This window comes from Sinohyriopsis cumingii, chromosome 7, assembly GCF_028554795.1.
Source record: "Sinohyriopsis cumingii isolate HCF-2022 chromosome 7, ASM2855479v2, whole genome shotgun sequence".
NCBI classification, from domain to species: Eukaryota; Metazoa; Mollusca; class Bivalvia; order Unionida; family Unionidae; genus Sinohyriopsis; species Sinohyriopsis cumingii.
The window spans coordinates 11,110,021-11,133,883 of record NC_142967.1 but is presented as its reverse complement, the minus strand read 5'-3'; the positions used below and the strand labels follow the sequence as shown (position 1 = coordinate 11,133,883).

General features: G+C 36.1%; 1 protein-coding gene across 2 annotated transcripts in view; it reads left to right on the top strand.

Moving 5' to 3' along the window:
* LOC149794732 (serine/threonine-protein kinase 10-like) overlaps positions 1 to 22,561 on the top strand; it is a 202,508-nt gene extending 179,947 nt beyond the window's left edge. Inside the window, exons 16-22 of one of the 2 annotated variants that reach the window (XR_016422186.1) lie at positions 861 to 990; positions 3,938 to 4,062; positions 5,664 to 5,852; positions 6,802 to 6,927; positions 10,220 to 10,333; positions 13,966 to 20,964; positions 21,008 to 22,561. Coding sequence is in view for 1 of the 2 variants with exons in the window: in XM_089964351.1 (XP_089820477.1) it covers positions 861 to 990; positions 3,938 to 4,062; positions 5,664 to 5,852; positions 6,802 to 6,927; positions 10,220 to 10,333; positions 13,966 to 14,139 (858 nt within the window). In the remaining variant the exon portion in view is untranslated. Of the gene's footprint in view, positions 1 to 860; positions 991 to 3,937; positions 4,063 to 5,663; positions 5,853 to 6,801; positions 6,928 to 10,219; positions 10,334 to 13,965 lie in introns of both variants that reach the window. The other variant, XM_089964351.1, reaches the window with a different exon arrangement.
* The last annotated feature ends 1,302 nt before the right edge of the window (positions 22,562 to 23,863 follow it).

Genomic DNA, 23,863 nt, shown 5'->3' with positions numbered 1-23,863 from the left:
TGTATGTATGTATGTGTACATGCATGTGAGTATGTACATGTATGTAGTATTTTACAGCACCTGAGCACAGAGGTGTGTGTGTGTGTGTGTGAGAGAGAGAGAGAGAGAGAGATGGGGGGATCTGATGGAGCCCTCCTCTCAACTTATCAACCATAATGGCTGATGTCCCCATCCAGCACTGGGCTGAGGACTTAGAAAGGATGCTAGCCTTCCCTCACGAGACTGGGACCTGCAATCTGCCATCACCGAGTTGTTGTTTTTTTTTTAATGGAGGGGTGAATGTTGATATCTGCCATCACTGGGTTAAGCAATTGGAGAGAGTGCTGCTCCTTCCGTATGGGTGATGTGAGTCAAAGAGCCACATCACCTGCTTGTGTGGAATCAGAGAGGAAAGAGAGGTGCTGGTCTTTTCACCCAGATGCTCAAGAAAGGTTGAGAAGTGTTCTGTCCTCCTGCCAAGTCAGTTACTATGTACTATCCCATTGATCTGTGTTATTGGATAATGCTACACTTAACCCCAGGTCTCCTCCTGAAGAGAAAGGGGGCATCCATTTCAACTAAATAAATTGTACTTCCCATTTATGTTTGTGGATGAGCAGGCCTTGGCCTCGTAGCAGTTGTCTTCTCTGGCATCTAATATCACACTGAAAATCAAATAGTATGTCTGCTCAAAATGAAGCCAATCTGCCATCAAATATAGCCACTGCTACTATAAATAAAAAGGAGTTTAATAATAAAAAAGAAACACTTAACAGAATTTGACCCAATTTGAAAGAAAGTGTCCTTGCTTGAAGGCATTGAAGACTTTTACAATGCAGGTCAGTGATTCAGTATCAATAACTCTTGTGTTTCTGTTACAGGAACGTGTATTTTTGGAACAACAGCAAGAACGTATGGACAAGCACATGAAACAGTTAACAGAGACGCACAGACAGAAAATTGCCATGCTGGAAGGCCAGTTCTTGCAGCACAAGCAACATCTCCGCAGAGGTAAAAGAAGAATTTCAAAAATTTTGTTTTGGTCAAAGGTGTCAAATATTCATCTGCCAGTCATATGTTCAATATCTAGTCATTAATTGGAGCAGCTTATCAGGCATTCAACATGATGCAGGAAAACAAAATGTTCTTTTATATGCACACCAGTAGCAGTAATTATGTTAACGGTCACCACTAAAAGCTGACACTCAAGCCAGGTCTAAAGACTACTGTGTAGCTAATTGTTTGTATTTACCTGAATCTACCCCATGCCTCTGTCATATTATGTTTTATGATGCCTGGTCTTGGGCTTTTTGAAACCTTCATTTTTACTGCAGACATTACAGCCATAATGAGACCCTTGAACTACATTTAAATATCTCAAAAAAACTAATTTCATCTTTTAAAATTACCTTTCCTCACAGGAAGTCTTGCAAAACATTAAATCTGATAACCTGTTAATATTCCATAGACTAGAGAAACATGATTTGCTCATACAGTCTTGAAAAAGTACTGTGCACTGTTGGATGCCTCATCACATTGATAATACAGGTAATAAAAGGGCAGATAAAACAATAAAAGTCCCTGTGGTCACCAGGTTTCAGGTGGAAGATTTCATATACTTAAGATATTACATAAATCAGCAAATTCTTTATACTTGGCAAAATATTTGGAATAAAAACTCCACAAACAAGCTTAAGAACATGGAATCCACTATTGGAGAGTGGCATCCCTCATATAGAACAAACTGCAGAGATGAGGTGGTATTGTGATTTCATATTGGACACGCATACCTAACTCCTGCATACCTCCAGAAGGGTGAACCTTGACCGGACAGTGTGACTTGCCAGTGTCCACTGACAGTTAGATACATTCTTGTCAAGTGTGTGGAGTTCCATCCTCTGAGACGGAATTATTTGGATGTGAACTTGATGAAGAAACTGCATGACTATGTGCCATATGTGAAAATCTTGTACTTTGAGGAAAGTGGTTTGTATAACAAGTTTTGATGATATGTTTTTAAAGATTTTACATGTGTTACCTTTCTTTGTTGTCTTATATACCTTTTGAAGAATTTAACATTTTTACTGATATACTGTATCTTGAATATAATGTGTACATTTAATTGGAAGAGTTTATTTCCTAAAGTTTCCTTATGTTTCCATTTTTCAAACTTGACTTTCTGTTTGCACCATGTGGCCCTTATAGTGCTGTAAAATGTTACATCATTCATATTCTCAGATCATTGGCTGGACACGTGCTTGAAGGAAGTTACATTCTTATCCAGCGAATTTTAGTATAGATATGATACTGATGACATAAAACTTCTTTTGGCTTCCAGAATTTAGTAATTTAAGGTTTCAGAGTTACATTTTTGACATTAAGAAGAAAAATTTCAGACTAGAAAAATATTTTGGTTTCAAAGGGAGGTTAGTATACAGAGGTTTATTTTAAATTAATTTAAAATTTATATTTCAGTAGAATTATCAGCATAAAATATGAAATTAGGTGTTAATTAATATGTATATGTACTTTTATATGAGAGAACATAACAGGTCAAATTTCATTCTTGGGTTAAAATAGAGAACCTCAGTAAACAAGAAATCTGTCAAAACTAAATTATTAACCAGTCAAGGATTTTCAGTCTTGAGATTATTAATTGTACATTGTAATAATTCTATTTATTATGACTGCAAAAAAATGTCACTATGTACTGAAAAAAGCTGTTTAAGTAAGTGTGCCAGTTTTTACTTTAAAAAAAAGTTATTTTTAGCTGTACTCAGTCATAGACAGGAAAAGCTTCTGCAACGATTTTTCATCCATCTTCTGTTAATACAGGTAATGCAACTCCTCCTGAACTAGGATTGCCAGAAAACTTTACAAATACATTCATCACAAGATTTAGTTATTCTGCGTGAAAATTACATTCAATTTTGAAACTCTTGTTATCACTACTAGATGGCCATATTGATATTGACATTGGCTTTACACTAAAACATGTTCCATGATGCCTTGTTGGTCAGTTGTAAGGTGACCCTGGGATAATCTTCAGACATCCAATTTGGCTGTTTTGAAAATCCCTGACATGGGGTTTTAATTATAAAGCTTTTATTGCAATATTTAATTGGAATGAAAATCGTGCAAATCTGAACACCATCATATCTGCACATTTATGAACAAGTTTTGAAAACTACATAGTTGACCTTGACAGCAAGTCACTGGTCTTTCTTTGCATTTTTGTATTTCATTGAGCTTAAGAAAACAGTGACTTGTACATATACTTGTACATATATAAGTGAATTTTGACCAAACTTTGTCTTTTGTATCATTCCAATAAACAAAATGACAGTTTGCATTCAGAAATTAATTTTAAAGGTCAAAGGTCTTGACTCGGGTTTTCAGCTGTAATGGCTTGTAAGCATTATAACACAAACAAGTAAAAATGAATTTGATCAGACCAATTTTGTGGATATGTCTGAAAGATTACCATCAGTGATACCACTTCAGTAACTTTTTTCCAAATAATATTACTAATGGATTCAAAATTCTTTTAGGCCAGTTGAGTGTCAGTTCCATCCTTTGACTCTTGTTAAAGAAGCTGATACATTAATTGTGTCTTGTTTGGTTTTGTTGGGTTTAATGTCATAATTCAGCACATATGAGCTTTAACTTGTTGAGTAGTATATTTGGTGGAGGATGAACCAGAAAAAAAACACTGACACATGGGAAGCTACTAGCAAGCTTTCTCACATACTCACATTGGTCAAGCCAAGACTCGAAACTCATACAGACGAAGGTGAAATGTGTGAGTGCTCTGTAAAGGAAGGCTCCTTAGATAGTTAGACCATCAGGCCCCATGTTAATTAATAAGAACAAGATAATTGGTCATTTTTAGCAGGTAGTCACACAAATCTCGGCACATTTGAGCATACTATACCAAGCTTTACTTTTGTGATTCTAGGGAGGGAGGCTGCCATCTGGGAGCTGGAGAAACAACAGTTGCATGAGAGGCATCAACTTTCCAAGAGTCAACTGAAAGACATGTTCTTCCTCAAGAGACATCAGATGCTGACACGACATCAAAAGGTAGTGTGAAAAACTGTTCATAATTAAACAGGTTTAACAATGCAAACTTTGTCTGTTGGATTATGAAGGTAGAACAGTTGTGCATGAATTATGTATGCAAACATTATTAATAGTAAAGATTTATCTTTGAATGTACAATCTTTCATGAAAATCACTATGTTTTCAGACCTTCCTGTTTCTTAAGGTCAGATTCCAAATGATTGTGATACAGTTAAACTTTAAATGAACATCACAGTTTTGAGAGACTCAAATGTTACTTAAGGTTAGATTCCAGATGATTGTGATGCAGTAAAACCATACATGCAAATCGCTCTATTGGGAGACCCACCTGTTGCATAAGGCCCGATTCCTGACTGCGATACAATAGAACCTTAAATGAACATCACAGTATTGGTAGACCCACCTGATTCCTAATGATGTACACCTTTACAATAAACATCAGTGTGTTGGGAGGCCTAACTGTTACTTAGTGCCAGATTTCTGATAATTGTGATACACTAAAACCTTACATGCAAATCACTGTTTTGGGGAGTCTAACTTGTTACTTAAAGCCAGATTGTAAACAAAATTGTTGGAGCTCACACAATTGAGAGACTTTTTCTTATGATGTCCATATTAATGGGAAAGGAAGGCATTGTGGTCACATCATCAACAGTTTGTTAAGGTTTTAGTTTAAAGTTTATTTTCATTTACTTCATTTGGGTAAGGGTCAGTCAGAAAATTTGCATTTAGGTTTTGGTTTATAAAAACAAATTCATTTGCTTATATTTTCTAAACCTATTGATGCTTTTTTAAAATTCATTCTTAGGTAGATTCATTGTGAAGCTAAAACAATTCATTCTGTGACACACTTGCTAGCCCATTTGAACTTAGGGTCAAGGTCAGTCATAAAAACTCCATATGAAAGGTTTGGTTATAGATTTTTAATTTGCTTATAATTTCTAAATCCCATGATAATTTCCTGTTCATACTTCAGTCTTTCCTTCTGAAGTTATGACAATTTATTCTACAACTGCTTAAACTCTTGATCTTGAGGTCAAGGTCACACATTTTACATCAGTGCTTTGATTGTGTGATTGATCTGCAAGCCCTGGGGGCCCAGAGTGGCAGAGTGGTCTAAAGTGCTCTCCGTTACGGATCACTGCCATCTCACCTCTGTCAGTGTGGGTTCAAGTCTCAGATTCGGCCAGTATGGGTATGTGAGAAAGCTTGCCAGTGCTTCTTGTGGGTCGGTGGTTCTTTCTGGAGTTTTCCGTGGTTCTTCCTCCACCATTAATACTGGCTGCCATGTATAGCCTATCTTGTGCTGAAAAATGGTGTTAAACCCTACAACAACAACAACCTGCAAGCTCTAGCTGCCTTGTTTCTTTTTCATTCACACAAGGGGTGATCTTTTACAGTGTTTTACTGTTCCATGTTTTTTATTCAAGAATAAAGTAGCAATGTTCACCTTTGGGATATCTTTCTGCTTGACTGATCACGTTGGTAGTGTATCATAACTTGACCCTTATAGATTGTGCTTTGTGATATTAAACATATTGAAATCATCTTTACCATAAAAGTCTTCAGTTTTTTGACAGATTTGTCTCTTTTGTCTATAGGAGATAGAACAAATGAAGCGAAGTAACCAGGTAAAGGAAGAGGAGATGCAGCGTCGACATGTGCTGGAGAAGAAGAGGTTACCCAAAATATTGAAGCAGGAGAGTAAAACTCGCTCCCTCATGTTTAAGCAGAGTCTTCGGTTGAGTATAGCTGGCAACCCAGAGGATGAGCGGGCAAAGCTTAAACAGGTACTTCCTCTAATCTTGGGTCTTTAGCTTACCTGGCTTATAGGAAAAAAAACATTTAAAATAAATTTGTATTGTTTAAATAATTGCTGTAATTACATTTGGCTTAATGCCAGTTTAAGCCAAAGCCTTCATGGCCCACTTGGGTCTACAGTTTGATTCATTTGATTTTGGATTCACATTGTCTTGATAGATTTGGCATCCCATTGCACACCATTTTTAACCGCTCCGGTTGCCTAGTGGTTAGAGCGTCCGCCTTGGATGCGGGAGGTCGTGGGTTTGATCCCCGGCCGAGTCATACCAAAGACTTACAAAAATGGTACTAACAGCTGCCTCGCTTGGTGCTCAGCATTAAGAGGTTAGTGTTAGGACTGGTCGGCCCGGTGTCAGGATAATGTGACTGGGTGGGACATCATGCTACATGTCTGCGGCGTGATGCCCCAGTGCTAGACATCACTATAAACTGCCACATTGCAGACATCGTAGCGATATGACTGAAAAATTGTTAAAGCTATGTTAAAAATCAAAATCACATCACGTACACCATTTTTATATAAGACTTTCATTTGCCTGAAAATAATCTGCAGTTAAAGATAAAAAGGCGTTATTTCGAACATTTGGTATATGCATTGTGCATTGTAATCTTTTTATCTTCTTTTCTGGTTGTGTTTAGAACATGAAAATAGACTTTGCCTTTTGCTGGACTGATTATCTAAATGGTTTCTTTAAGTGGTGAAAATGGTTTTCTTGACAAGTTCGGTCAGTGTTTTACACTATTTACAATTTTTAAGGTTTTAGGAATTTAAATGTGTTAATTGACTTTTACAGACAGTATGACCATAGGTTGTAGCTGAGTTGATTGGTGAGTAAGACTCATTGTAATCAACAAATTAATTGCTATACTTTGGTGGTGGTCAGCCACTATTTGATAATTTTAATCTCTTAATTCTAGTTTGAGGAGAATGAAAAGAAAAGGATGAAGTCCGAGATGCAGCGGCAAGAGAACAAGCACAAGAAGCAATGGGAGGATCTTGTTTTCCGAAATGAGACCAGTCTGCGAGAGCTGGAACAACTGCAGGTAAAAAGCCAGTATGCAGAGTAATAAATCATAGGGTGTGTTTAATTAAGCAACACTGGTGTCATAAGAATACACAATACTTAATAGGGTATACCAACTCCCATGAGAAGTATGCTCTTTCTTTAAGTCTGCTCCTCCTGACTGGATGGCCATATTGACATGTTTTCCATAAAAGATTTACTGTAATGTGTAGTTGATCCTGATAATGGTGCCACTATAATTTCTAATGTGGCCATCAGAGTGGCTATCTTGAAAATATTTTGTTATCACTACTCTTTCTGGATGATATTGATGGGGTTTTTTTTCACCAAAAGGCTTTTTACAATATCTAGTTTGTCATGTTACGGATCACTGCCAACTCCCCTCTGTATGCGTGGGTTTTAGTCTCTGGCTTGGCCATGTGGGTATGTGGGAAAGTTGCCGGTAGCTTCTTATGGGTCAGTGGTTTTTTGGGGGGGTTTCCCAGGTTCTTCCTCCAACATTTATACTGGCTGCTCTTGCTGTAGTTGTTGCTGTAGGGTTTAATGCCATTTTTCAGCACACGATAGGCTATACATGGTGGCCAGTATTAGTGGTGGAGGAAGGACCCAGGAAAACCTCGGAAAGAACCACCAACCCATGAGAAGCTACTGGCAAGCTTTCTCACGTACCCACATTGGCTGAATCCGAGACTCGAACAAGTGCAGACAGAGGTGAGATGGCAGTGATCCGTAATGGAGAGCGCTTTAGATCACTCGGCCACTCGGGGCCCCTATACTGGCTGCCATGTATAGCCTATCTTGTGCTGAAAAATAGCATTAAACCCTACAACAACAACAACAACAAATCTAGTTTGTCATAAATGGAAATATTGCCGATCTTATATCCAGTATGGTGACCATGATTGGCATCATACAAATCCTATAATTGCTTCTCCTCCTTAATGAATGGGCATATTGACATTGGATTTTGCCCAAAACATTTCTTGTAGTGTTTTGTTGCTCCTCAGTGAATATGGTGCTGATCTTATATCCAGTATGGCTGCCAGATGGTGTCAGCACTTGACAATTAAAAAGAAGAAATGGTATTATCTTAGATTCCTGGACATTCTTTTCAGATAGTAAAAAGTCAGTCGAGAGACCCTTGTTTGTCGTTTACTTCAATTTTTTCAATAGTTTTTTTTTTTTATAAATTAATAAATAAAACTTTGATAACTCATAACTTGAATGACCAATGTATCAAAAGGATGTGAGTTTTTTAAAGGACTAAATAAAACATTGATAACTCTTAACTTGAATAACCAATGTATCAAAAGGATGTCAGTTTTTGAAAGGACATCGCTTTCATCATATATTCATTCATTCAAGACTGCATTTCAATTTCATTTTGGCCAGTCAACCTGTTTTCTTAGTGGACGGCAAGTATATTTGAATTGTGTTTCATTCTTCAATTCCTTTATCCTCCTTGCATCTAAATGTTGAAGTCATCCATAGGCCACCAATGGTTTATAAGGTCAATTATCCCATTTTCCATATGGAGAAACAATTAGAGTACACAAGTCCCCCATTTGTATCCCAGGCCATTGAAGGTTAATCTCACCTTGCATATAAAGATCAAAGCCATCCTGAGGGCTACTGGCGTGCTGGCTCAGTTATTCTATTTTTCATGTCTATAAGTAGTAAGTGTGCACAAATCCCCCAATTTGAACATCAGTCCATTGATAGCAAATCCTCCATTTTGGATATAAATCCATTGCAGGTTAAACCCCACCCCACCCCCCATTTTGGACATCAGTCCATTGCAGGTTAGCCCTCCATTGTGGACATTAGTCAATTGCAGGTTAGTCCTCCATTTTAGACATCAGTCCATTGCAGGTTAGCCCCCCCCCCCATTTTGGACATCAGTCCATTGCAGGTTAGCCTCCATTTTGGACATCATTCCATTGCAGGTTAGCACCCCCACCCCCCATTTTGGACATCAGTCCATTGCAGGTTAGCCCTCCATTTTGGGCATTAGTCCATTGCAGGATAGCCCTCCATTTTAGACATCAGTCCATTGCAGGTAAAGCCCCCATTTTGGACATCAGTCCATTGCAGGTTAGCCCCCCATTTTGGACATCATTCCATTGCCGGTTAGACCCCCCCCCCATTTTGGACATCAGTCCATTGAAGGTTAGCCTCCCATTTAGGGCACCAGTCCATTGCAGGTTAGCCTCCCATTTTGGACATCAGACCATTGCAGGCAAATCCTCCATTTTGGACATCAGTCCATTGCAGGTTATACCTCCCCATTTTGGACATCAGTCCATTGCAGGTTAGCCCTCCATTTTGGACATCAGTCCATTGCAGGTTAGCCCCCCATTTTGGACATCAGTCCATTGTAGGTCAGCCCTCCATTTTGGACATCAGTCCATTGCAGGTCAGCCCTCCATTTTGGACATCAGTCCATTGCAGGTTACCCCTCCATTTTGGACATCAGTCCATTGCAGATTAGCCTCTCAGGATGTGTTGGCACACATTTACATGCTTAATTTCTTATCTGTGAATTTTGTAACATAGATATTATGTTTCCGAAAGCATCATTAGCAGCAGCAACGATATTATGGTGATGGTATATGGCTGTGTTTAAAATTGTGTACACAGATATGCTTGGAGTTCAAGTTTTACCTGCTTAAATCAGAATGACATCAACAATATTATGGTGATGGTAAAATTTCTTGAAGTCACATATCTTGTACACTGGTGGAAGTATTCAACTTCAACTTTTGATAGAATATGGCTGTGTTTAAAATTGTTTGCACAGATATGCTTGGAATTCAAGTTTTACCTGCTTAATCAGAATGGAAATGTCATTCACAGTTAAAGTAATGATACTGCACTCTGTGGAACACTTGTATTGACTGGTTCAAGCAGTGTTAAGAGTTAAGCTAAGGAAACATCATTACTGGCTAGGGTTGGATTCAAACCCACTACCTTCTTGTCCTGCATAAACAGTACCTACCACTTGGCTGTAGATTTTTTATGCCCACATTGCAGGTAGACAAATGAAACTGTTCAGGTATGTTAGATGATCTGATTAGGTTTTGAAGTTATTATAGCAGTTTTTAAAACTGTCCAAAGACTGAACATTTTTCTTTGGCTCCTACTTTTTGGTCTGCAGTGGGGGCATATGTGTTTTACAAACACAAAATTATTTAGTACTGGCATGATTACTAAAAGAAGCATCTCAGAATTTGCTAATTGAAGATTATTGTTGAGATCTAACTAAATAGAAAGATAATGTTGAATTTTTTCACTGTTTGCTTTGCTTTCAGGCCGAGAAGAGGAAGATGCTGATGGAGCACGAGACCCAGAAAATCAAGGAGCTCGATGACCACTATGCAAATGAACACAGGGAATGGAAGACACAGCTTATACCACGAAAACAGGTCAGAGTGCTACACACATGCTGTATTCATGTGTGTATGTGTATGCATGTGCATGCACACATGCGTGCATGTGTTCACTCTCAATGCATCTCAACCATTCTTTCTTCTTAGGTCTGAGGCAGCAGTTTAGAGTGGATTTCATATGAGGGCAAACTTTACACATGTATATTATTTGTACGTTATTGGTAAAGTGTTTGCATTTAACTCATTGAAATCACGAAATTAGGTGAGGGGATGCATCTACAGTTAATACATCAACATTAAAGGAGACCAATCTCAGCCATATTTCACACTTTACTGACGTTGGTTAAAGTTTTTATTTTAAGTTTAGTTTTCATGGTAGAATGATTATTGTACATAGAGGATTATTTTTCTTTACCTTCATTAATACCTTATATATTTCTTCATGTACAAAAATGTGATATTTTAATGAGTGGTACTACAAGATCAAATATATCCAATATTTATGTAGGAAAGAAAATTATCATTTTGTTATATACCAGAATGAATGTTTAGAAGATTAATCTCGTTCACTGGTATAGCACTTTAACCCTTTTCCATTTTTAAAAAAAATTCACCTTAATTTTATAGGCTGATGTAATTAACTATGCATGACTTAATAGAGCAGTAGGATTAGGTTGGCATAAACTGTCATAGTAAATTAATCAGTCTAATCTATCACAGTAAATTAATCTGTCTAATCTGTTGCAGTAAATTAATCTGTCACAATAAATTAATCTGTCACAGTACATTATATTTTTGACATTATGTAAACTGTTTGTTAAGGAAGTAAGGGGAAATAATTTTAGAAGGATGCAAATGACATCTGGTCAAATTTCTTCATCAGGGATTAATTTCCATGTCCAAAAATGTAAGGTAGTTTCTATGTATTTGTTCTTGCTCACAAAATACTAGTTCTTGTTGCTGCAGGTACAACTTTTGTATGCACAAACAATCAAACAACACAAGGCATGATGAGAAATCTTGTATCTTCACGTAAAAATATAAGGAAGGAAAAATATGAAAATTATTTTGCCAATAAGTTTCTATATTTCACACTTAAGTATGTAATAAATAATTGTATGTATCTCTGTTAGATTTTTTGCCAGCTTAAGTTAAAATAACCTCACCTGTCCAGAGTCCAAGTGAACTAATGTTTGGCCTTTTGTCCATCTGTCCATCTGTCTGTCTGTCAGCACTTGTTTTTGAACACCCCCAAGCCTTCCTTTCTGATCAGATTTTGATCATACACTCCTTTCCACTTATATTAAGAAGAAGCCTGTGTACATGAAAATACAATGTCCTGGGCTGAGAGTCTATTGTTTCTACCAAGTTTGTCATGCATATGTCGACAACAAGATACAAAATAAATATATACAGAGTTAGAAGCAGTCCTCAAACACCCCAAAAAACCTAAAATTTAATTTTGACTTGAAAACCTAAAGATTGCCCAAAAAATGAAGGAAACCTAAATAAACGAATAAAACTACAGAAATTGAAAATTGATGAACAGTTCTATCCCAGACCCACCAAAAATGCTTTGTTGCACATGGTTTTTCATTAGCCTGGCCTAGTGGTGGTGAAGGCATGCAAATTTCATAGTACCTGCAGGTATTTGTTTTAATTATTTATTAATTTTCACTTTATCTTTATTTTCATTTTATTTAGAAACTTACTGAAAGCATACTTGATCAGATTTTTAATAAATGTTATGCTCCCAATGGAGATAATCTTGTAGCTGCTTTTTGTCATGAACTTCAAAATAATTTTAAAACTGTGAAAAAGAAACTTATACCCTTCCCATAATTTCAAAATTTAATTTCTTTTCTAACTCTGTATATATATATCGACAGAATCCATGGGTCCCAAATTGAATAAATACTTTGTTTTCTAATCATTCGTGTCAACAAGTTCAGTTATGTGAAAATCCACACATAATATTAAAAGATCCAGGCTGGTCAGATGGTGGGAATCAAACCTGCAACCTTCTGCTCATGAATCCAGTGTGTTAACTACTGGGTCACACCAGCTCATTTGGGTGGGGATCTCCAAGTTATGACTTCACTGGTGGAGCCCGAGCTGACTGCATACATTACCTCCGCTTAAAATGCCACTTTAAGGGTGGAATATGAACAGTTTCTAAGTTATGACTCAGTTCCTGGGGACAAGGCTGTTTATATAAATGATGTGTCATTTCTAATGCGGAGAAAATGACACAATATTTATGGTGTAGGAAAAGGAACAAGTTGTACCAGCATTAATATACGATGTTGCATCTATGTGCTTCCGGCTTTCCTTTCACCTTTTGTTTAAATTCATGAGTTTGTATTCAGCTGACATGTCATGCTCACAGGTGAGCAATATTAACCTTTCTGGGCCCCTTGTTTGTGTTTAGCTCCTATGACATATAATTTTTTTGGCATATTTGGAACATATAATCATATCGATAATCACAAAATTTACAGTGTTTCATCTTATTATTTTTATTGTAGAAGTAGACCATTATGGCCCATGTTTTATGTTTACGTAGGTTAAATTTTGTGTTTTGTGTTCATTTCTTGGGTACTGTTATGCTAGAATCATCAAATGCATCCTTGCATTAAAAGAAATTTATTGTGACATTATTTCATTTTTTGTTTTGTTGGCTTTGGATTGTTTTTGGCATGCTGTATGAAGGCATTCTTACCTGGTATCTAAAAACATGAAACTGTGAGTAGATACATCTTGATACACACTTTATTGCAGAAAAAAGTGTTTTTTTGTGACCAGTGTGTTGTACTTCAGTGACTTTATTTAAAATGTGAATGTAAATCGTATTCCTTGGGTTCATGTTAAAATCAAAAACTTGATAAGTGGATGTATCTATGTTGATACTACACCCTTGCAGCCAAAGAAGGTCACTGTGACTTGCATTTTGTGCTTTACTAACATTGCTTTAAGTATTTTATTCAGCTCATGACCACACTATTTTCCATGCTATATAAACTACAAAGAAAGCACTCTATGACCAGTGCAGATGAAATTAAGAATAAATATGTTTATTCACTGGGAAAAGTTTTCATGTACAGGACCGTGCGTTGTATATTGAAGACCATGCATTGTATATTGTGACAGATTTTTCTCAACTGGTCAGCTATGTATTGTACATGTGAATGAGCATCATGGACTGCATGTATTTCATGTTAGACCTCAAGTCACACACACTTTTATGCCATGTTACAGGGTCAACAGTTTGAAGCCAAGATCACTGTGGTCTGAAATTTTTTCTTGCATGATAGTTAATGTGTGTGTGGTTTGGATTTTTAACGTAGCTTTAACAATTTTTCGGTCATATCGCTACGATGTCTGCAGTGTGACAGTTTATAGTGATGTATAGCAAGGCAGCTGTCAGTACCATTTTTGTAAGCCTTTGGTATGACTCGACCGGGTATCGAACCCATGACCTACCGCATACGAGGCAGACGCTCTAACCACTAGGCCACCAGAGCGGTGCATGATAGTTAATATTTACCATGGCTGCTGCAGACTTCAAAAAGCTGTGTAGATGAGAGAGATCTAATTGCTGTGTTCAGTCACTTAAATTAGGGTTCTGTCTAATCAAATTGAATAGCTAATTTTTACTTCTATTTCAGAAACTGGAAGAAGAGTTTGCTCGCCAAAGAGAGGAACAAGAACAGTTTTATGGAACTGTAATAATAACAGGAAACGAAGGATCACCCTTGTATACTGTACCTCGATCTGCACCTTCCAGTGTTCGCAACAAAACAGAGGACTCACTAAAGTCACGGCACTCCACAATAATTTAATGCAGACTGAATTTTGTAAATATGGTATAATTCTGTATAATAGTTGAATCTGTTTCTCTGTGATAAAGAGAAGAGGGGTGACATGTTTAAAGATATTATTTAGCCCAAGTTTTGCCAGAATTGATGGAGAGATATAGGAGGGATAGTTTTGAATGGCCAGCATGATAGTATGTTTCAAGAGTTTTATTTGTGTTGCATTTTGTACAAAAACATTTGTGGTAAAGGAGAAGGACATACAATGGACAACTTGTATAACTCTTTTTATTGTACAAAACTTGGACTGCTCATAAGAACTCTATTTAGAATTTGCATATCTTGGCAAGGAATTGTACAGTTTTTGCTTACATAAACAAGTGAACAAATGCATATATCAGTGAATGTGCAAGTGACAGAGCTTTTCTTGTCAAACTAGTGAATGTGTAAGTGACAGCATTTTTCATATCAAACCAGTTAATTAAAACGTTATGTTGATCAGATGTAAAATTAATTTGCTTATTAGAGCTTTATTTATTCTTTTGAATCTGATTCAAGTAAATAACTGTACACAATATTTTCATATTAAAATGTGATACAAAACCACCTAGCATGATTGAACATTGATAGTCTTGTCCAAGTTTTGGGTTTGTGCTCCTTCATGGAGAAAATCGGAGAAGGTTTATTATTTTATAGTTTTCCTGTCAGTGTCTTGAGAGTATCATGAAAGAATAAATTCCATTTATTAGCACACCTCTCCATTCTATCCAAGGGAGTAAAATAAAAAAAACTTCCAATGTTACAGTTCAGGTAATGTTACTTTGGAATTTTATGTGGCCTACAACAAGTACATAGTTAAATATCTGTGTTGTACAAGTGAATACTTGTAGTGTATGCATCATCTTTATACTGAAATCACTGTTCATTTTTCGTGATTCAACTTGTCTGAAAATGGTTCATTAACAAAAGTCATTTTTAGCTTATCTTTCCACAAGTCCAGCTGAGCTCACCTATCCATAAGTCCAGGTGAGCTCACCTTTCCATAAGTCCAGGTGAGCTTAAGGTATGGCTCTGCTTTCATTAACAATTGCTAGTTTAAACTTTTAAAAAATGGCCATACCAGTTTCAATCAAACTTGGCACAAAGCATCCTAACATAAAGGCCTTTCAAGTTTATAGAAATGACACTAATCGGACATAATACAATTGCTATCATTACTAAAAATGGAGATATATTCGAATGACAACTTCTCAAAAACCTATTAACAGAATCTGATGAAGACTGCTCTGGTGGCCTAGTGGTTAGAGCGTCTGCCTTGGAAGCAGGAGGTCGTGGGTTTCAAACCACAGCCGAGTCATGCCAGAGACTTAGAAAAAAATGGTACTAACAGCTGCCTTGCTTGGCACTCAGCATTAAGAGGTTAGTGTTAGGACAATGTGACTGGGTGGGACATCATTAGGCAGATTGGCTATTAGGCATATTCAGCCAGGTGAGCAATCTGGTTATTATTTGAGGCACTTGGTCTTTGAGCAATTATGGTGTTTAGCTGCATGTAAAATTTGGACACTTTATTATTAGATGCCTTGATTAGTCTCCCTTATATCTGGAATTAAGTTTATGTGTAACAGTTGAATCTGAGCAATCAACCATTGTTTTTGCATCATACAGTGTGACCCCACTTTAACGTGATGGTCAGGGTCCATGGAACCCAACCATGTTATATACAAAAAATGTGTTATAACCAGTCGTCGTTTAGCTGAAGAAAATGATGCATGTGCCAATAAAAAGTGGATACTAAATTACGTCCTTCATAATTGCACAGTTGCCATCTTCAAAGAATATTAAATCAGAAATGCACATGTAGTAAAAACTCAGATTGCATATATATTTTGCTTTATTCAGAGAACCACGTACTAGTAAATATATTTGTACATTGTTAATAATGTGTGACTAATGTATAGCATGAATAGGGTATCAACACTGTGTACCTAACTGCCAGTTTTATCAGATGCAATGAAATAAATGTTAATTCTATCAATCACAAGCACACTGGTTTAAAATATTCAGTAATTGTCACAAATCATTATGTTTCTGAATTTAATGGAAAAACAAATGGTAAAATTACATAACAAAAAGATGAAGCACACATTTCAATATGTCTCAAGGTCAGTGTATAGTGTCAGTATAAATTTCATAAGTCATAAAATTTTCTCATCTGTGAATCATGCAGTGGTCCCCCTCATGAACGGCCCCCCTGACCAGCGGCCATCCACTCTTTACAGCCAAAATCCCTTGGTACTGACAAGTTTGTGTTCAAAAGTACCCCTCATGAAAGGTCATCCCTCTAATGCTACCAGCGGCCACCATATTAGTGCACAGATGTAAAATTTACCCCTCACAAGTGGCTGCATTTTATTATTAATATATATCCAGAACCAATATTTAATTACAATTAGGTAAGTAATCCGATTATCTTTCTCGATGTCAGTTTCTGGATGTCAAGTTTTCTTTACTGAAAGAAGTGTTGGCTAAAGTACATGTACCACTCTAGTTGTTATCATTATTATATCATTAACCCCAATGTTTGCAGGAAATGGGGTCAGCAATATTTTGATAGAGCTTTGGGCTTCACACAGCAGTTTTTTTTTATTGACGATTACGACTGGATTTAATTGTCAAGATTATAACATGGTCAGATAAAAATGGAGTCAGCAATGTTTTGATAGAGCTTTGGGCATCACACGGTTGATTTTTTATATATATTTAAATTGGCGATTACGACCAATGTAATTGTAAAGATCATAGCTTGGTCAGATAGGCTAAAAATAGATTTTGCAGATTAACACATGATACATACAGACACAATCAACTTTGAACAAAATAGGGTACCAGACAAAGACCAAAAAGTCATGTGACAGTACATGTATCACTTCCTTTATAACAATATTTTTCGTGTACAAAAGTTTCGTCTGTAAAATTACATTGCAGTACTGTACAATTAGCAACATAGGAATAAACCATTATAGAACTTTATCATGTCGTCATGTAAGCGAAGAAATAATACTTTAGAAGAAAAAGTTATTCGACTTGACGACATTGGAAAGAGTTCACTTGCTGAAAGATTTTATGTTGGGAAGACTCAAATAAACAGGAGTGTAAAAGATGAAGAGAATATTCTCTGGCAGTGGAAAAATAGACTAAATGGAAAGAGAATAATTATGTACCAAGATTTAGATGATGTTTTCAGTGGTTTTGTAATGCGCATGCCAAGAATATCCCACTCGCATTTCATGAACTATTACTTTAAGCTACTTGAAATAACTGTTTTTAAGGCAAAAAGAACATTTTTAATAATTAATTCTACTTTTAAATGAAGACATTAATTGCTTTAAGTTATATGTAGCTTTCCTACTATATACACATATACATCTCACAAATATAGTCCCCCTCTGGAAAGGTCACCAGTCTTATAAGGGCACTTTCCTGGTGCCGAAGGGGTGGCCATGTAAAAGGGGGACCACTGTAATACTGCATTCTGTTTTTTAACTGATTCATTTCAGCTGCTGTTACTGTCATGTATGTTCTTGGCAAAGTTAATCATTTTCCTCAACTGACAAATTTGATTACCAGAATTAATCATGTCCAGGGCTTCATTCTTCTCTTTAACATTAAAAGCTTTGTTTCTGTGTCCTGTTAACCCTTGTGAATGTCAATTGATTAACAATTTTTACACCTATCCATTTAAATGACTACAGCATAAATAACTGTCAGTCAACAATGGGGTCATTTTTCTAGGGAATGGATGACATTATTCACCGATAATACTAATTTTACCCTTAAAATACGAACTTACGGCATACAAGGAAAAACTACGGAAAAATGATCATTGCCGAAAATTGCAGAAAATTTGTTCATCTGTGTTCGATTTGGATCTGGGTTTCATATTAGAAGTAGTAAAATTGATCAGGGAACCAGACTAACTTTACAGCAGCACATCAGACGTTTTAAACTGCACATATTTGTTCATGCGAAGTGTCTGCATGAGCAAACTGTTGATCAAAGATTTTTTTAAAAATGGCCTCCATCAAGCGATGCATGATTATGACAAAAGGGGAAATAAGCCTCTTAAAAAGTGTTAATAACACAGAAAAATAAGAAGGAATATTCAGATTCTTGTGAATAAAAGCTGGAAGGAACACAATTATATTTATTGGACATGACGTGCCAATCTGAGTATGACTCGTGGCAGGAAATATAATTGTCATCGTCATATGAAATGGAAAAAAGAATTTCCAAGAATTACATCAAGTTGAGAGATAGCAAAAAGCCATTGAGCTCCATAGGGTTTGGAACTAAAATTTGTGCAGCATTGCTAGTGGTAAATAAAGTCTACACGTACTTGACAAACTTTTCAGTTGAACATAATATTAATCGTTGCTGCACATTCTGAACTTTTAATTACGTTTTCCAGCTTTACAATAACAGTTTATGATATTTTCTTACACACTACTGAAAACTGGTTAAACTTACGGAAAAAAAAAAACTGCTTACTGAGAAAAATACATGTGTATGAAATTTCAGGAGCAGTGCCATGATCGTCTTTTAAAAATGATACTACAAATTTTGTTATTTTTTCATTCTTTTTAATAAGAAAAAACTATCTTTTCACGTAGTAGAAAAATACATGTACATGAAATTTTGGTAACTATGCCACAACTGCATTTGATCTGAATTTGTGTTAAAACAGATCGTGCTATAGCAGGGTAACACTGTATATTTGGACATAAAACAATTAACACACCTATTTGTCAATAGCCAGATTCATCACTGTATGCAATGTTCCAGAACATAAGGCTGTACTAATGATTTAAAAGGAACATTGTAGACTGAAAGGAAGATCACTAAGTAACCTTGGCTATTTTGAAGAGACTTGAAAGGTAACTTGTTACTTTAGAAGTTTTAAGTGGAAAAATATCTAGTTAGATGTGTGAAAAATTGATCCTACTAGAATGAAAGATTAGCACTGAAATACATACGCATTTCATTTTTACTGCTATTGCAACCAGGGAATGAAAAAATAGAGGTCATTTAGCTTCATTTGCGTCAAACTGCTAAAGCTAGTGTCATGGATGACATGAAGTTGTCCCGTTGTGAGGCCTGTAATGTTAAGACATTGTAACACCCATGGCTGTAAACCATATCCAGTCAAAGTAAGAAGCAAGTCTTTTTTGTCTAGAATGAGATGATGCATTTTGAGCTTATATTGTACCTCTGGTGGTGTCATGGTGTAGGTGTAAGCAGATCTATAATTTTTGTAGCCAATATCTATTACCTCTACAATCTTTATTTGTACAGTGCAATCTGTCACCACTGTCATGATTTGTACATGCATTCTGACACCAATCATGATCTGTACATGCAGTCTGACACCACCATCGTGATTTGTATATGTTAATCTGACAACACCGTCCTGAACACTGGACTATTCATTTTCCAGTTAGAAGTACTATGCTGCCTACTTTCCATCTTTAAGCAGTCGTGTACATTTATTCATGTTTTGCTAGTCAAGAAAATAGATGTGCATTGATCCTGGTAACTACATAATACTAGCTTGCAGTTGTTTTAATTTTGAAGGCTTCTTCAAGACAAAAAGAAAGTTGAAGTATCTGAAATAATTGTTTCTGCATCTGAATAGAAAATATCCACAAAAAAAGTGTACGCCCAGTGGCCAGGTGTTCAAAACTGCTCATCTTTACCAATCACTGCCATCTCACCGCTGTCTGTGTGGGTTTGATTCTTGAGCTTGGCCAATGTGGGTATGTGGGAAAGCTTGCCAGTAGCTTTCTGTTGATCAGTGGTTCTTATAGGGTTTTTCCCAGGTTCTTCCTCCACTAGCTATACTGGTCGCCATGTATAGCCCATCTTGAACGGAAAAATGGCGTTAAACCGAAAACAGCAAACAATTTGCTGACATGCTAAAATTGTAAGGTTGTGACCAACTCTGCATAGCAGTATTGCCTTATTTGTAGGTATTATTACAAGGACTATAATGCTAGGCATGTTAGTACAAGGACTATAATGCTAGGTATGGAATGTCATGTACATGTTATTATAAGGACTATAATGCTAGGTATGGAATGTCATGTACATGTTATAAGGACTATAATATTAGGTATGGAATGTCATGTACATATTATTACAAGGACTATAATGCTAGGCATGTTATTACAAGGACTAATGCTAGGTATGGAATGTACATTTATTACAAGGACTATAATGTTAGGCATGTTATTACAAGGACTATAATGCTAGGTATGGAATGTCATGTACATATTCTTACAAGGACTATAATGTTAGGTATGGAATGTCATGTACATGTTATTACAAGGACTATAATGCTTGGTATGGAATGTCAAGTACATGTTATTACAAGGACTATAATGCTAGGTATGGAATGTCATGTACATGTTATTATAAGGACTAATGCTAGGTATGGAATGCTATGTACATGTTATTACAAGGACTATAATGCTAGGCATGTTATTACAAGGACTACTAGTGTTAGGTATAGACTGTCATGTACAAGGACTATGTTAGGCATGGAATGTCATGTACATGTTATTACAAGGACTGTAATGTAAGGCATGTTAGTACAAGGACTATGATGCTAGGTATGGAATTGTCATGTACATGTTATTACAAGGACTATAATGCTAGGTATGGAATGTCATGTACATGTTATTACAAGGACTGTAATGTTGGGTATGGAACGTCATGTACATGTTATTACAAGGACTATACTGCTAGGTATGGAAAGTCATGTACATGTTATTATAAGGACTATTATATTAGGTATATAATGTCATGTACATGTTATTACAAGGACTAATGCTAGGTATGGAATGTCATGTACATTTTATTACAAGGCTATAATGCTAGGCATGATATTACAAGGACTGTGATGCTAGGTATGGAATGTACTTGTTATTACAATGACTATAATGCTAGGTATGGAATGTACATGTTATTACAAGTTCTATAATGCTAGGTATTGAATGTACATGTTATTACAAATTCTATAATGCTAGGTATAGAATGTCATATACATGTCATTACAAGGACTATAATGCTAGGTATGGAATTTCATGTACATGTTATTACAAGGACTATAATGCTAGGTATGGAATTTCATGTACATGTTATTACAAGGACTATGATGCTAAGTATGGAATATCGTATACATGTTATTACAAGGACTATAATGTTAGGTATGGAATGTCATATACATGTTATTACAAGGACTATGATGCTAAGTATGGAATATTGTATACATGTTATTATAAGGACTATAATGTTAGGTATGGAATGTCATGTACTTTATTATGCATAATGTATAGTCTGTAAACATTGTGTATGTTTTAAAAATGTGCATTTTATTCTGAAATTGATTATTTCAGCTTAAGATTCAAACAAAAGTGCCTACAATTGATGAGTCAGATCAAACAATACAAAAGATTTAAATGAACAAACTCGATAGGAAGTCATACTGTTGCAGCTAATTTTGATTTTAGTATAATTTTTTAACCAGGTGCCAAATTCTTGATACCAAATTAAAACTGATTTAACCATAGAATATGATGCAAGTTAACTTGTGAGAATTGTATTGTTTTCTTGATTTGACCTTCCCAAGGAAAGTTAACATAAAAATTAATGTGAGACATCCACCACATTTATTAAAGACTGCCAGGTTAGAATTTCCAAGCATGGCTATTAATTGCTAAAATGTTTGCAGCCAGCTGTCTGATTTTTCCACAACACTAAAGGATTATAGTGAACGTAATTCTAATAATACAGCTTTTTTGTTTCTATCAAGACTCACCCCTTTACAGCTGTTTTTTTCTTCACAATTTTGATAAATACATAAAGTGAAGGCATTTTACATAAGCCATGGGATTACAGTGCTTGAAAATTGGCATATTTATATTTTGCAATATGTGAAAGTTTTGCACTCTTTTGTTGTCATCGATACACCCTTAGAAACTTGTACATGCTGTTATAGTAGCTCCCCAAGGTCATGGTACTTGCTGTATTTCCCTGCTTTTTAGAATGGCAGATTCTCAGACTTGCTCTTCAAAAGTTATTTATGAAGTCAGACACAGCATTCCTATTAATTATGTTATGGATGTATAATTAAGAGATTTTCTTGAGTTATATTAATGTACAAAATAAAACCCATGTATCTTATATTTTCTGTGAATAAATCATTTGGTCATTTCTCGACATAAATTTCCTTTATTAGCAACACCTTTTGATTTGAATGAGGTTTTCTTGTATAATTTGGAAGTGTATTTGCTATTTTTATGGACTTGTATTCAAGAAAAATTCAGTTATCATATGCATAACATCACTTGTTTCTAATGAGAAATAAAATATTGAATATTTCAAGAGAGACGAGTTGAAATTTGTCTTTTTCTATCATGACAATTTTTTTCCATTTGAATTTTATTCATATATTTCATTTTTATGAGAGACACAGGTTGCTTTATAGTTCAGATTGGTTCACAACATTTCATTTTACAGTGATGACAGTTTTCCTATCTTGCAACATCTCTCTGGCCAGATTTTATCTTTGACCAAAATGCATAACCTTACTAACTGCTCTGGTGGCCTAATGGTTGGAGCGTCCGCCTCAGATGCGGGAGGTCATGGATTTGATCCCCAACTGAGTCATACCAAAGACTTACAAAAATGGTACTAACAGCTGCCTCGCTTGGCGCTCAGCAATAAGAGGTTAGTGTTAGGACTGGTCGGCCTGGTGTCAGGATAATGTGACTGGGTATGACATCATGCTATGTCTGTCCCAGAACTAGACATCACCGTAAACTGCCACACTGCAGACATCATAGCAATATGACTGAAAATTTGTTAAAGCTATGTCAAAATTCCAAATCACACACACACTTCAATGTGACAAAAGATCTAAGGAACATGCAGCAATAAGGACAATCTGATTTACTTTTGTTTGGATTAAAATCGGGCACTTATTGGCATGTTGGAACAAATGTCGAAGGATTTAGAAATCAACAAATATTTGAGATAGCCATATGTAAACTACATTTTCTATCTGTCTGGAAGAAGTAAATTTGAGATCCTTTCACTAATATGATGGTCACATTAGAGGGTTGGTCATCCTTCAGTGGCAATTTTCAACATAAACTCGCCAGTGTCCAGAGATTTAGGTTGTAAGAAGTGGTGGTCACTAGTCAATGGGTCTGTTCAAAAGGAGTACACTGTATTAGTGATGACTTATGTTTAGACCTGTTCATTCATGATGATGCAAGAGTTCAACAGTAGTTTTAATTGCAAACTTGTTTCGTTATTGGTCATCTTAGCTGCTGTTCAAGTAGCAATTAAAAACTACATTTCATATGCCTGGAGATGGGAGGGGAAAAACATACTAGTACATGATAACTATTATGGCTGTATCATCAGTCAGGATTAATGTTGTTGTTGTTGTAGGGTTTAAAGCCACTTTTCAGCACGCGATAGGCTATACATGGCGGCCAGTATTAATGGTGGAGGAAGAACCTGGGAAAACCCCAGAAAGAACCACCAACCCATGAGAAGCTACTGGCAAGCTTTCTCACATACCCACATTAGCTGAATTCGAGACTCAAACCCACACAGACATAGGTGAGATGGCAGTGATCCGTAACAGAGAGCGCTTTAGACCACTCGGCCACTCAGGGCC